The sequence below is a fragment of the Amaranthus tricolor genome, chromosome 3 (genome assembly GCF_026212465.1).
Source record: "Amaranthus tricolor cultivar Red isolate AtriRed21 chromosome 3, ASM2621246v1, whole genome shotgun sequence".
In the NCBI taxonomy this organism is placed as follows: domain Eukaryota; kingdom Viridiplantae; phylum Streptophyta; class Magnoliopsida; order Caryophyllales; family Amaranthaceae; genus Amaranthus; species Amaranthus tricolor.
In genome coordinates, this window is record NC_080049.1 from 2,633,074 (window position 1) to 2,648,460 (window position 15,387).

Here is a 15,387-nt window from a genome sequence, read left to right on the forward strand (position 1 = left end):
AAAATGAGATGATATTTTTCGATAAAAAAGTGTTACATTCAAAAAAAATTCTGAACAAAACTCACATAAAGGTGTTACCTTTTACATAAAGTGTTAATTTTCGGAAAAAAAGTGTTACTTTGTATAATTTGATTTTTGAAAAATTTTCTGACAGTAACACTTTTTTGCTAAAAATTAACAACATTTTTTTAAAAAAAGTAATATTTTTTTGCCCAAAAATAACACATTTTCTATAAAAAGTAATAGTTTTTTTTATTATGTAGATTGGTTCTCATGGTTCTCATATAAGCTTGTTTCTCATTGGAACTTGACCCTATATATGGTAGAGTTTAGGTGAGAACTCTCTTATGGTGAGAACCATGAGAACTCATTTTCCACCCTATGATCAAGATCGGATGGTTCATATCGTGCGCGTCATTAATGGCATTTTCGTACTTTTTTTCTGGAAAAAATATATTTTTTTTTGGAAATTTTTTTGACTTAAAAGTAGACCTTTTTAAGCCAATCAATAGTGTTTTTATATGAAAAGTAGACCTTTTTGGTAAAAAAGATTTTGAGGCAGAAAGTCATAGCCCAATAGTAGAACTTTTTAAGTGAAAAGTAAACTTTTTTATACGAGCAAGCATTTTCAAAATGAATGAATAGACAAATCTGATATTGTTTTTAAACTTATATTTTAGGCTTATTAGAAGACTTTTATAAGGTAAATAATACCTTTAGAAGTGCTTAAAATATGAAAATACATCTCACTTGTAACTCTTTTTTTCTAACTTTTTCCTTTTTTTTTGACTGTTTTTGTAAACTTTTAAATTCATTCCTGTTTTTAAGTACATCTTTTATGCTCATTAATAGTTTTTTTTCAATAGAAAGTAGACTTTTCTAGCAAATCTTGTTGTAAAAAATGTCATACGTTATTTAGGCTATGTGGGACTTTAACCCACACCATGTACAAGTACATTGCTCTACCTATATTGATCTAATAGCTTTTCTAAGAACCTATAAATTATACCTTTATAAACACAAAGAACCTTTTTTCACTCAAGTTTCTAAGTGTACCTTTTTATGCTCATTAGTAACGCCTTTCTCATGTAAAGTAGACTTTTCTAACAAATGATTTTACAAAAGCCTCAACCTTGTTTAGGCTATGTGGGACTTGAAGCCACACTATGTACATATTGTACATTGCTCTAGCTATTTTGAGCGAATAGTCGTACAAAGAATAATAAAGTAAACCTTTATAAATCGAAAGTAGACCTTTATATGCTGAAACGAGTCTATGCATCAAAAACATGCTTCCTAATACTCGAATAAGCCTAAATACTAACCAAACAGTAAGCAACATCAGTGTAGAAGTCATGAAGAATACAAATAGATTTAATCAACCCTACATTTGCAATACTCAATATAGAACACTTGCACTAACTGCTGCATTAGGGGTTCCACAGTAGCGTGTGGACACAATAGAGCCATTGGCAGAATAAACGACACGGAAGGCTTTGACACTAACAATGAGGGATTTTGGCATCTTTGTGAGTCACCATTTGATTGTTGATTTTGTCTGAAGGTTTTAGGGTCTTTCACCGTTTCCCATTAAATCTTCCCGTGTGACTTTATGTTAATTTTTGTGTTTATGTTCCATGTTATTTTTTGTTGTAGATATATTATATGGGTGACAATGATCCTAACACTAGGGAGGTCAATGATTTGATGCTGTGAAGGAGAATGATTCTTGTTGAGTTGAATCACTTGGATGGAATTGAGGGGAAATTGCTATTCTTGTGTACCTCCAAACTACCATCAAAAGTGCTTCCATGCATTCACTTTCCTTACCTCCTCCCCTAGAAAGAGAGCACGCGAGGGAGTTAAAGAGGATAGCAGGTTGTGACTTCATCATTGCCCTGAATTCAAATATTAGTTGAAACCACTACAAATGCCTTCTCAAGCTGTTTGTCCTGCTCAAGGACAGATCATGGTGTTTTTGTGTGAATATTAGGGCTTTAAAGTTTAAAGTTTCAATATTGAGATCATGAGAAGCAACCTATTCCTGTTATTGTTGAGCTGCATCAATATAAGACCTTTTAGTTTGTTTCTAAGATCTGTCTACAACTGGATTCAAGTTTTGGGAACATCTGTCCTCTTAGCTGAATTGAACCTCCCATGAACTAGGTATTATAGCCATCCTTTTGAAAATTCTAGCTCATATTTCACGGCAATATTTTTTCTTAGTCAAACCAAGGAAGGACATCGTGTTGACTTAGATTTGGTGTTACAAGCGATGGCTTCCTTTGAGCCAAAAAGTGTGAAATAGGCAAAGCTGATGTGGTATTTGGGTCTTTTATCTCAGGAAAAGGGTAATAGTGGATTAGGATTGAGGAGAAATTGGGATTATATTGCAAACTTGGCTCCATGGAATAAAATGAGGCTTTTACGTTGCATAATAATCGCTTTACAATTTACAATGAGTTTTGAGCCTACCCAACCGCAAAACCCCGTTACGTAACCCGTGATTTAAAAAATCGAGTGACAACCATTATACGTCATTATTCTGATATATAAACCATTATTATCTTTTTAAAAAGTGAATTGAGTTCTAAAAGGTCTACTACATACATATTTTTTAGAAAACTTATGGATTTTTCTAGTTAACAGTTCACATTGAGTTGCCCACAAATCCGGTCGAACACCGCGACGTGCTGCGCCTGTGACATTGCGACCATCACTGCAATCATGATGACATCCACTATTTTTCCTATGCTTGGCACTTAAATATTTCGACCAGATCAGAAATTTGTGAATCACATTCATGCATTTTCGTATTAGATATTAGATATGGGATACTTCATTTAAAATTTTTTTAACTCTGGATTCAATTTATGTTCTGTTGAACACTTAGTAATCTTGTGTTATGTTCTTTCCTCTTCCCCAAAACATCACATTTTCAGCCATGTATTTATTTAAAATTCTCAAATGAGATGGTTTCATGGTTAGACCATCTCTTTTGAGTTGTCCTCTTGTACATTTAGTGTTTTAAAGTGATCATTTATAACCTTAAAGTTTGCAATTTTAAAGTGATTACTTTTTATAATCTTAAGGTGATCACTTATAATCTTAGAGTAATTATTTTTAATCTTAAAGAGATCAATTAGAGAAATGGCCTAATTATATGGGTTTCTCTCATAGTGAGACGGTTTCATACAAGATGAGTTGTATACTTATTAATTTTTAAGCCTCGTCATCTTCTTTCTTTCTCCTTTACTGAACAAATACCCTTATCTGCCATACCTTTTTTGTGTGCTCTAGGAGAACTTGTGTGATATAATCTTTGATAACTAGTTGTCCTTTGTATTTGTAATTTACTTCTTTTGATGCACTGGACTTTGGCTTCATGTTAAAATTCACGACATACTTATTCTTATTCATCTTATGATGCTAATAGCTAATATTTTCTCCCTTTGTTTACCCTCTTTTTATTACTTACAAAATCAAATTGTTCACTGTTTTGAAGAGTTTTATGGAGGAACAAAGTAAAGAGATTCAACAACTTCTTGATCAGACTGTACAAGGTATCCTCTGGGTCCTAAATGCTAACTAATTGGGGTGATGTATGTATTTACTCTCTTTTGGTTTGCAAGTCATAATATGCTCTTGGTTTTTTCTTTTCATGTAATCTTTGTGACTTATGTTTGGGGCTAGACTTTCATGAACAGAAAAGGTGCTGTTGTTTATCTAATGTTTGTATGTGGAGATGCTAGTAAATTACAAATTTCTCAAGGCAATGAATGAGCTACTTCAGTTGATGTCTGGTTGTAATCTACTGTTCTGTTTTTCAAACATACATCATCCTACTCGTCCTTTATTTCTGAGCTAACTTTGGATAGCACATTCTGTTTTTGATTCAATTCTGCTGTAGTTTTAGCGAGGAAAACACACATGGAAGGCATTGTTAGGCAAGCTTCTGATGGCCAATATTGGGACTTGTGGAATCGTCAAAAATTAAATTTGGAACTTGATCAGAAGCAACGCAACATAATAAATAGGAATCAGGTATATATTCTGTTTTCTCTGTAGCATAAGTGAAACACAAACAATTTCATATGTTCTTTAAATCTGTAGCCTTGCATTCTTATATTTGATTGGCTTTTATGGCTGCCTTTACTCTTTGGACTGTACAACCAAACTCAGTTGTTATTGGGCATTCTGATATGTCTGTTTAAACACAGTGCAGTTCTTTAGCCTTGTGTTCAATAGTGTCTTGCTGTTCCCAGATGTAAGGTATGAGTATTTTCTTGAGCTTGGAAAAGCAAAATCACCTCGAAGATTTGACATGCACACCAAACCTCCAATTCGTTGTTACCTTGGGGATTTAGATTCTGACAGGACATGTTCTTCATGGCTCCTAAGAAATTGATGTTGTTGATTTACTGGAACTGTGTTAGTAAAAGATTTGTTCTTCTGAAATAAGTGTTAAGTACAATTTGACACGTAAATACCACAATAACGTAGCCTCAGTTGTCATTAATGTTGGAGCCGCTGGCCATGATTTTTGAAAGTTGGATTTACTCTTGTGATAATTAAATGTAAGGTGAGTGCCTTTTCTCCAGTTCTCAGAGATAGCATTTAGGAAGGAATCCTATTAAAGGCAAGAAGTGTAGAAAAGCTATACTAGTATTTGACCTAGGAATGTTTCAAAAATTGAATTGCTCTGTAATCACTGCAAGGTAGTGATATTAATGAAGATGCTCCAAGTTGATGATCCATAACAGCTGGGGTGGAGATGTGTTGTTTAGTGAGGAAGAGTGCTTTTCATTGTGTATTTGCTTTTTCTCCTACACATAGCTTAATTGGAACGTTCTAGGGATTAGGGTGCTTCTAAGAGGAGTTTTACTTCAGAATCGTTTAATATACATTCCTTCTTTGCAGATTCTGTCTCTAATGAACACTCCTTTCAGCTTCCTGAGACTGAATCGGGGCTTGGTGATTAGCACTCTTTTCCATTCCTGTCCTTTTTCTATCATACCGTGCAGAAATCATCTCTTTGGCAAATTTTGAATGGAGTTGAAAGATTCACTAGTTTTTGGATTTGGACTGTAGAAGTAATTAATTAAATTTAATAACTCATTCTACTGTCTTTGATTTTTTACTGTCAAGTTGTTGGCTGTCATGGTCTTTTAGAATAAGGATCGAAAGAATACATTGTTTTTGCTTCGAGCACATTGTAACTTGTATCCACTTTATGTGGAAGCCTCAGTGAAGGATAAGGATTAGGTTTTTGCTACAAGTACACCTAAATCCTCTTTATGTAGATGCTTTGTATAATTGTCAGTTGTATGCTCTTTCCCGATTCCGATTTCTTTTTGTGATCCAAAGTCTTGAGAAGGTGAACTATACATGGTTTTTTCGGGAGGGACTCTAGATTTATGTTAAATTTTGAATAGACACCGACAATAGTTCTGCCTGCTTGAGGCTTGTGATTTATGTTTTTCTCAATAGGGCGATAATATATACGCTTTGACTATGAGGTGGCATCTTCTCTTTGCACACATTTTCAGAAATATTAGGATCCAATGGGTGTTTTGGTCTTCAACTTTGTCAAATTTGCATAGATAGAAATATGGAAGGAAGATTCTGTAGAGATTTATGTGCTCAATCATTTTTTCTGATTTCATGGTTAGGACTTAGGAGTTAGGAGGGAATTAGAATTTTTTGCAGTGTAACATTTAAGCTGCGCTTTGTGGGACAGATTTGTGTATCTTCAACTGCTTGCCCTTAGTTTCATGCCATGGTAAGAGATCCTGTCTTAGAAACTTAGGTGAAGGAAGTTCAAACGGAAGATACAATCTCTTAAAAACTCAAGGATACTGTACAAAATTCTGCACTTACACCAATATTATTATTCGCATCACCTCAGGACTCTTGTCATACATAATACTGTAGACAGAAGGGTTCAAACTTATGTGACCTTGCTCCTGTGAAGTGTTGTCTCCAATTGATCCTTTCATCTGAATTTACAGTAAATGTGTGCTTTTTTTTTTTTATAAAAGAAAAGACAAAATAGGTTAAGTGGACATTTTTGTAACTTAAAATCCAAAACAAAAGAGCAATCAGCAATGAGCCTGCTGGCTGTTTAATTTGGCTGAGGTTTACTATATGCTATTATCATGTTGTAATAGCTTAATAGGTTTATCATCTATTGAACAGGATCTGATCAACCAGATGATCGAACTCGAAAAGCACTTTAACACCCTTGAGATGAATATATTTGGTGAAAGAAGCAGAGTAAATTTGGTTTCTCGGGCTCTCAGTGCTAAATCTGTACCATCAAGGTATGAATTGTTATATTCATATTCCTGTCTAGTGTTTGTATACAACCCAGTTCATTAGTGATAGGATCTGTAACTAGTAGTGTTGCTTTACTGTTTGTTATACTAAATATATTTCTTTCTGAAACTTAAAGATTCTTGAAATCGACGCCTTTCCATATAATTGTGGTTCTAATTCTACTTCTTTTGCTTCACATGAAATAAATTGATCTCAGGTCTATGTTTTATCTTTTTCTATGAGATTGGAGATTTTTGCTACTGTTAATGACAAATAGCAGAGGATCTATTGTGGTACTGTTATTAGTGTTATAAATTTATGCTCACTATCTTTTGTTCTTTTGCTGCTATTTTTACTGCTTTCTCATTTACCATCAAAAATGTCACCAGCCTTGAGCCTTCCCGCTACCCATTTATCTTCCTTTGGCCGTTATTCTGTTGGTAAATGTTTTGTAGAAGAAGTCATTTTCTTTTTAATAAATGATGTGTGGAGAAGTTCCATACTGCAGTGTTTGAAGTTATCAAGATTCATGAGTGTTCGTGGTTGTGCACCAAACCTTTGCTTGTGGGATTTTGAGAGGAACTGCTAGCTTTGCACAGGAATCCGGCTGCTTTACTTTGGAAGACTGCCATCATTTATTATCACTGCGTCATTCTATTACTGTTTTGGACACTTCATTGGTCCAATATATGAGGCGTAAGAGGCAGAGTATATGTGGCGATCATGATTTTTTTGTTTTTGTGGGTGATAGGATTGGTAGAAATGACACTTTTCCATAAAAGAGGACTGGCTGATACCTTCAGCATCATGATAGAAGTATATAGTGGGAGTGAGTGGGTTTGTGAAAGTTGAGGACATATTAACCTTAGGGTAGCCTGTCGGTGCTAGTCTAAAGAAAGCATTTGGTGAAAATTGAAAAGTCAACTATGGTGCATGAGTGAGCATGATTGCATTTTTATGCTATTCTAATAGGAGTATGTAGTGAGAGTGAGCAGTAGCTGGTAATAAATTGCGGGGGTAATTGATGCATCTCTCTCCCTGAAAATGATTTAGCATTGAAAAGGGATTCCTCGTCTAGCCTCCACAAAAATAGCTCAACTACTTGGATTACTCGCAAGTGTTCTCACCCTACGTTCTACAAATCTTCGATGATTCACTCCCACCAAACTATCATTATTAGGTCACTCACATGAACTGGAAATTAAAAACTAAAGATTTGATTAACTTCTGAAAATCTGAATTTTTACATTAGCTCTATCCAGCTTTATATAATAAAACATAGAAGTGATCCTATTAGACTCATAAATCTTAGTTCTAGTGATACAGTGAAATCAAACTCCTAATGAAAACTGAAATAGATAACTTAAACTAATCTAATTAATCAGAATTAGCACAAAAAGTCCAAACTCAGTAGGTAAGCCTTTCCGCGCTACCTAGGACAAAAAACTTTTCTATTCCAAATTGATAATGAATTCCTCTTCAAGAATCCAAATCATCCCCATTTCCCTAATCTTTAAGCAAACTCCCATGCTTCAGCATTGCCCCATGCAGTAATGGAATTTTTCCTTGAATTTTGTCATGCCTCTTGCTGGTCTCTTTGATTATTGAGCTCTACGCTAAAACATGCATTTGTTATAAATATTTATTAAGTAAAAGAGATGCTTAGGTGTTGACAAGGATTACCAACTCACGTGAGAAGCGCATGTCCTGGCACCTGAAGTTAAATATCAACTCGCAAAAGACCTAAATGCTGCTGCATGCAGCAATAAGAGTTCTTAAGTGTCATTAATTGACTTTCAGGATTCATTAATATCAATGAGGTGGTTGTATTGACTACATTTATTGAACTATCTTTACTCCCTTTGTCCCATTGAGTTTGCACCTAATATCCCAAAAAACTCTTAGTTATAAAATAAATTGGGCGAACTCAATGGAACAGAGGGGTTATTCTTTAAGGCCCTTATTTATTTTTTGACGAGTATCATGAATAGAACTCTAAACTTATCCACTACATTCACTAATAGCCTGTTTGGAAGCCATTTTCTTGTTGCCCTTCTGTGCTTTAATGCCCAGGTGTTGTTGCTGGTGTATATAAGAATCTTTGTCAAATACTTCTGCTTACATAGATTGATCGTGCTTAATGGGTTTCATGCCGGAAACTCCACTGCGTTATGCCTTAATATGTTTCACCACTTTGTATTTCTTATGTTTGGGAAACAACAGATGATTTGGTAATCGTACTTATTAACCAGAGTAATAACCCACAGGGTTCAATTTTTCAAATTCTTGGTTTTTGTTTTTGTGGTAGGGTTAGTTGAGGCCCAAAGGTTCTACCCCCTTGAAAAATTTTGGAACATCTTATAAAAGCAAAATGTCAAATAACTACAATTACAAAAATATGAGTTAGTGGTTAAGAGTATAGTTTTCAAACTATAGGTTGGGGGTTCAAATCTTGGCCCCCCTATTTTTTGTTCAATAAATTACTTTGGCGCCCTCTAATTTATGGGCCAAGATCCGCCACTGTAAAGTCAAAGCCGTGGTTTCGTAGTAATGTAATCCTGGTAGTGGTTTCTGATAGTTCTATTTGGAAAGTCCTGTTTTTTTGCTCTACGTTTCCACACCCTGAAAGTTCAATATTGGCACTTGGTTAAACTTTGGGATGTCTTGATATAATATTTCTATCTAAATTTATGGTTGTGCTTGAGATGAAATTATCTTGTTCTAAGGATTCTGACACTGTGCCAAAAGAAGGCGTCCAACAATGTACTGGTAAATTAGTTAGGCCGACATTAATGGTAGTTTATTCGGTGATATTTTTGCAGGCACCAGTCCTTGCATGCTATCCATAATGCAACAATTTCACAGCTAGCTGCAGCAAAGCAACTTTCTGACTCTCTGTCTAAACAAATGGCAGTACTGAGCATTAAATCTCCGACAACAAAAGCTAATGTCAAAAAAAAAGTATTCGACTCGATTGGTTTACCTTATCCTGATGACTCTCCTCATTCCCCGAAAACTTTACAAAAATTGGGTTCACCACCAAATAGGCTTCAATTGGGTTCATGCTCAGGTGAAACTCGTAGTGGTTCCAGAAGGATCCAATTAAGTGGTGTGAGCAGTCAAGATCTTGAAACTGCAAGGAGAAGGAGAGATTCACTAGATAGGGTAAATTATATTTTCAACTACGTCTGACATTCTATTTCCTATGTGCTATGCTTTTTAATGTTCTGTCCAGTGAAGATTCCTTGTTAAATATGATGATATGTAGCCTCAAGTACATTCTTTTAAATTTATATTTACCTCTTTTGTTTGGAAAAAAGTACATCCTATCTTTCTCCCAAATGAGGAATTGAGAATAACACGTGGGTATGACCCAGATTTTTGGTGAGTTTGATGTCTTTGTCAATGAGGTTGCGTCCCTCACACTTTTACTGGTGGCAGAGGCTTAGGAGTTGATGAAATTCTAATACATTTGGAACCCTCATAATGGAGCTATAGTACATGTTATTGAAAACGTTTGCGTGGTGTGTTTTTTTTTGAATGAGAACCGTGTACTTAGTATGATGGATCATTAGTATCGTGGACGCCATTACTTTTAGGAGCATTAGAGCTACCAAAGGGGACTTAATGGGGTCTTTAAGTCGTGCCTTTTTTTAATTTTTATTAATTTTTTTAAAAATTTAAGTGATGCCTTTTCGCACTTTGATTCTCCAGAAGTTTTTTCTTCAATTCTCATTTAGATGGTACGTGCGATCATTGCAATACTCATAATCATACATGCCCAGAGTCTCCTTGGGTCTGGTTTTGTTTAGTTGCGAGGTGATGACTTTGTTTATTTGATGCTAAGCAATTACTTTACCCAAGTGAACTGCAAACAAGGATCTTTAGTGTACAGAAAATAAGGTTGATACAATCTGTCAACATACAGATGGAAGGATTTAAGAATGAGCTGCTGGGCTACTGTAATAAGCTAGCTAAATATGTTTGAAAGTGGATGGTCATTGGGTGAGCCAGTCCTAACTCCTAACGGGCTTCACCGTGAAACAAAAAAACTTGGTCTAAGATGCCTGGTCAAGAAATCGGGTCAGTTCAGGTTCAACTTTACAAACTTTGAGATTTTTTTAGTTTTACCCTAATGAATCGCCTTTAACCCTGATCAGTCCATGAATTGGACTGGATTCAAACTGATCCTAAGGCCCTTTGTCATGAATAAAGAAAGGCCCAAAATCCAGCAGGTTTGCGCAAGAAGGGGAAAAAGTAAATGCCTTGCATTTAGGAGTCAGTTATGCAAAGGCATCTTTTCTGTTTTTACATGTATGAGCTGTACAATTCTAGAAGTTGTACTTGTCTATATAACCAAATAGAGAAATAGAAGTATGTATGCTTTTAGTACAATATTGAGGTGTATTTACACTTGGGAGTTACTGAGTCAATCTTTCTCTAATTCTCTCTTAATCTACCTATTTTCTCTTCTACTTAATTCTGTCTGTGCTTGTATTCTTGCTGTACTCTGTTCTTTGCTATGCTGGTGCTTCTTCTTGCAGGCCTGAAAGCTTGACACCCTTTACCCTTAACCCTATACCCTAACAAAAAGGGATTAGATTTATGTGGATTATGTTGAGGGAAATCCACATGAGCTAGGTAAATAAATAGACCTCTTTTCTGCTGCTTAGAGAGAGCATAAAAATAAAATCAAATGATTGTTTTTTAAGCAACCACTTTCTTTCGAGTATGGAGGTATGGGCGTATTAGTTATGATTAATTTATTATGATTATGATTTATGATTTTTATAATATAAACTGATTAATAAAGTTTAAATTATGGTTAAAAGTTAATTAACTGTGTGGATGAAACATGATTGTGAATTTTTAATTTGGATTAATGACCTATGGATATGTTTTATAAACTTAGTTATGATTAAAAAACTGTAAACTATGATTGATGAGCTTTAATTATGATCATAGTTGATGAACTAGGGTTAAGAATATATTAATAAGTTCAGATTATGATTATGACCAATGCACTATGGTAATGATTAGGATTAATGAGCTAGAACTATGATTATGATTATTGAACACTTCTTATGATCAATGAACTATGAGCTATTGTGATTAATGAACTATAAAGTATTAACAATGATTTTGATGTATGAGCTTTGCCTATGGTTAAGTTTAATAAGCTATGAGTATACAAGTAAAATTCTCTACTTGGGAGGGCATCATTCATTGTAAAATACTCCTGACTTTAGCTCTAGTCCGGTTATTTATTCCTGCTCAAGTTTGTTAAACTTTAAAATACTAGTAGCATGACTTGCTCGTCTTTGTTTTGTACAGTTCATGTCTGCTCATTATCATTGTTTCTGTTGCATTCTAGCATGTTACGCTGGCCTATTCTACCATGAGCACCTTCAATGATTCAGGTGTTTTTTTGTATGTTTTTCTTATTATCCATATATCTCACAACTCACTAGTTGCTTTTTGATCTTTGATTGTAGACTTGGGCAAACTTTGAGGCTCTCAAAACAACAGTCAAAAGGATGGTGGTGCAGAATGAACGCCAGAAGGTCGGCAATTTGTTTGGTTCAGTGGATAAGCAGTTTATTGGCCCTCAAAAACTGGAAGAGTCATCTCCTATATATTCCAAGGATTTTGCGGTCCAGACTAGGAACGGTAAGCAATGGCAATTATGGTGACTGATTTCTAATTTTAGCTAGTTTGCTTGAAATTAGCATACAAGCACCCGCCTCTGTGATTCCTTCAACCCAAACCTCCCTACTTTTGCGCTTCCAAAGAAATAAAGATGCAACTTGCTACTAAATTTTTCTATGCTTGTGTAGGATGCAATGACATGCCACAAAAAGTCAACTCTGATACTGCTGCAGCAACAAAATTCAAGTGGACAGGAGGAACCCCTGAATTGTCTCAGGCTACTGAGCAGCCTCCTAGATGGAAGCTTTTTCAAGAAAATAGTTTTTCAGCTGCTCTGAACTCATCATCATCATCATCATCTTCATCATCGTCATTATCGTATTCATCATCATCATCATCTTCGGTGTTTGCTGATCCAAATATGAAGAAAGAAAACAACTTCTCAACTGCTGAAAGACAAGGGACGCAGATAGGAATTAGGTCTGGTTACTCTGGTACTGCCTCAGTGGACACAAAATCTTCTGCGTTACAGTTTGGTGAAGGAAAGCCGCAACAATTTTTCTTTTCAATGAAAGATGGCCAGGCACAACCTTCTAGTAGTAAGGATGCCAAATTAACAATGTCTTTTGGTGGGCAAAAAAATTCTGATTTTTCGACTAGTAAGCAGAATGCTGAATCTTCACCTTCTACGGTATTCCCACAAATTAGCTCTACCTCATCACCTAATCTGAACATGCAAACATTACCAGTCACTTCCGGAACAGGATTTATGACCAGTACAAAGTTGTCCACTAATGTTACTAAGGATGTTTTACAATTTCCCCCCTCCAGCTTTTCCGTGTCTTCTTCATTTGCAGCTCCTTTGAGCGCTGTAGCCTCCGGGGATTCAAAGGATGTATTAGAATGCCCTACATCAGCTAAATCTGTTTCGATGTCACAAATGACACCTGTGATTTCTCTATCTTCCAAGGATGATATGACAGTAAAATCTGATTCTACTGGATCTTCCATAAATCCATTCAAAGAAGTCTCGAAGACAGAGCTTCAAGCCAGTGCTACAAAATTAAGTGTGGGGAACAATCAAGCAATCACTCCGGAGTCTCCTAAGAAGTTGGCTCCTCGTTTCAATACTGACTTGAATTCACAGTTGAAATCATCTTCAATTGAAATCTCAAAAGCACTTGCCTCAAGCTCTGATATGATGAACACTGTCACACCTGCATCTGTTTCTGTGTCAAATGCTCCAGAAAAGCCATCTGCGGCATTCATATCGTCCCCTGTATCTCCTTCTGAACTTGAAGGTGCCATTAGTGGAAAGGGGAATGGTGATGCTACAGTAGCTGACCAAGATGAAATGGAGGAAGAAGCACCTGAGACAAACCAAACAACCGATCTTTCTCTTGGAAGCCTTTCTGGATTTGGACTTGGATCAGCTCCCGGTAATACTGCTCCAAGATCTAATCCTTTTGGCGGTCCAATTACTAGTGCACCACAAACGATGCCAAGTTCTATATCTCTAACTGTTCCTTCTGGAGAGTTTTTCCGTCCTGCATCTTTTAGTTTTCAATCTCTGCAGGCTTCCCAACCTTCTCAATCTGCAAATATTGGATCTCTTTCTGGTGCATTTGGTTTTTCAAATGCTCAACAGATCTCAGGAGGAGGTGGGTTTGGCCAGCCATCACAGATTGGTGGCTCAGGACAACAGGCTTTGGGTTCAGTTCTTGGTTCGTTTGGACAATCAAGGCAAATTGGTACTGTCTTACCAGGTAGCGGTTTTGGGGTTCCTCAATCTCTTGGTGGAGGATTTTCAGGCATTTCTTCTTCAGGCGGAAGCTTTGCTGGTGGTTTTGCAACTGCAGCTTCTAGTGGAGGCGGGTTTGCCTCTGCAGCTCCTATTGGAGGGGGGTTTGCTGCTGCTGCCTCAAGTGGTGGCGGGTTTGCTTCTGCTGCCACAATTGGAGGCGGGTTCGGTTCTGTTGCCCCAAGTGTTGGCGGGTTCCCTTCTGCTGCCCCTAGTGGAGGCAGTTTTGCTGCTGCTGCTGGTGGTGGTGAGCATCCCGAGAACACTTTTACTGTTTATACATTGTGTTACTGTAGCTAATTCTTTCTATTCCATTTTGCAGCTGGTGGTTTCAGCACCTTTAGTAAACCAGGGGCTACTGGGTTTTCTGCTTTTGGTGGGGCTGCGGGAGGAAGACCAGCACCACCAGAGCTATTTACACAAATGAGAAAATAGGCCCATTCTGCACAGATATCGTTTGTAAAACGGTGTTGGCAAATCTAGGTATTTATCTTATCTCATTAACTATTATGAAACAATGTAACTTTAGTAGCCTTTTTTTGAAACATAAACAAATGCAGGATCAAGTGAACTGCCTATTTTATTCTGTGATAAAATAAGTACAGCCCTTTTGTAGCAATTAGCTTCGACACAAAGCTCCCTTAACCTGCCTATTCCCAGAAATTTAAATTCTATAGCTCTTTCAATTTCGACAATTGAATGGTATTTGTAATTTATATTCTGTTCATTTAGATATGCAATGGCCATAATAGTCAAACCATCTAATTAATTTAGATGTGTATATCAGTATCTTTATGGTTATTGATTTATAAGACTGAGCATGGCTTAGTTTTTCTGTAAGGGCATGGGTGCATGGTATTAAGGAAAAATAAAAGTTTAACTATCAAAATAAAAGTATATGTGGATTGGAGAGAAGGATGAAGCGAAAATGATACAATGGATGAAGGAAAGGGAAATTATCTTATTTTTGGGGAGGGAAATATTTACTCTTCATCACTCTAGGGTAAATATTTACCGAAATAAGGGACTAATGTCTACATTCCTCCTTCCCCATCACTTTACAACTACTTGTGCCCTCGAAAACAGATTATATTTTCTGAATTTTATCTTCTAGTAACTTTTTTTCTTAGTTTGATTGTTTTTTCTCCTATATATTTTTTCTAAAAATACAGATAGACCAAGTTTAAGTATTGTGTTCTATCGGTTCATTCATTATACCGTGGTATAGGACAACGCTTTCTCCTATCACGTGGTTCTATCCCCAGCAAATTTCCAATCTTTAAGCATTTAGTGTTACCCACCAATGGTGATGGTGTACTCACTAATTCTTTTCATTTCTCCTATCCTCAAAGAAACCGAAGGAGTGTTTCAACATGTCGCAATTCAACTTATATCTATAGTCTATACACTAAATAGGGGTGGAAAGGAGCTTTAAAATCATAGACGGCAAACTTTTCCACGTGTTAAGTACAATGTGGAACCTGTAATGAATTGGTTTTTGACTTGTTAGTTGATCAAAAAACTAAAAAGAAAAAAATAAATTTGTAAATGACTTTTGTGTTGACTTGAAAAAGCTGATTTTTAAACTAAAATAAAAAAGTTATATTGATTGGCTTTTT

At 36.0% G+C, this 15,387-nt stretch overlaps 1 protein-coding gene across 2 annotated transcripts in view; it reads left to right on the top strand.

Annotated features, from left to right (window-relative positions):
• LOC130808103 (nuclear pore complex protein NUP214) overlaps positions 1-14,536 on the top strand; it is a 36,969-nt gene extending 22,433 nt beyond the window's left edge. For both annotated transcript variants that reach the window (XM_057673554.1, XM_057673556.1), the window contains 7 exons: positions 3,506-3,563; positions 3,911-4,044; positions 6,199-6,323; positions 9,141-9,483; positions 11,814-11,988; positions 12,156-14,015; positions 14,091-14,536. In XM_057673554.1, the coding sequence (XP_057529537.1) occupies positions 3,506-3,563; positions 3,911-4,044; positions 6,199-6,323; positions 9,141-9,483; positions 11,814-11,988; positions 12,156-14,015; positions 14,091-14,203 (2,808 nt within the window). In that variant the 3' untranslated portion in view covers positions 14,204-14,536. The remainder of the gene's footprint in view (positions 1-3,505; positions 3,564-3,910; positions 4,045-6,198; positions 6,324-9,140; positions 9,484-11,813; positions 11,989-12,155; positions 14,016-14,090) is intronic.
• Positions 14,537-15,387: the final 851 nt, after the last annotated feature.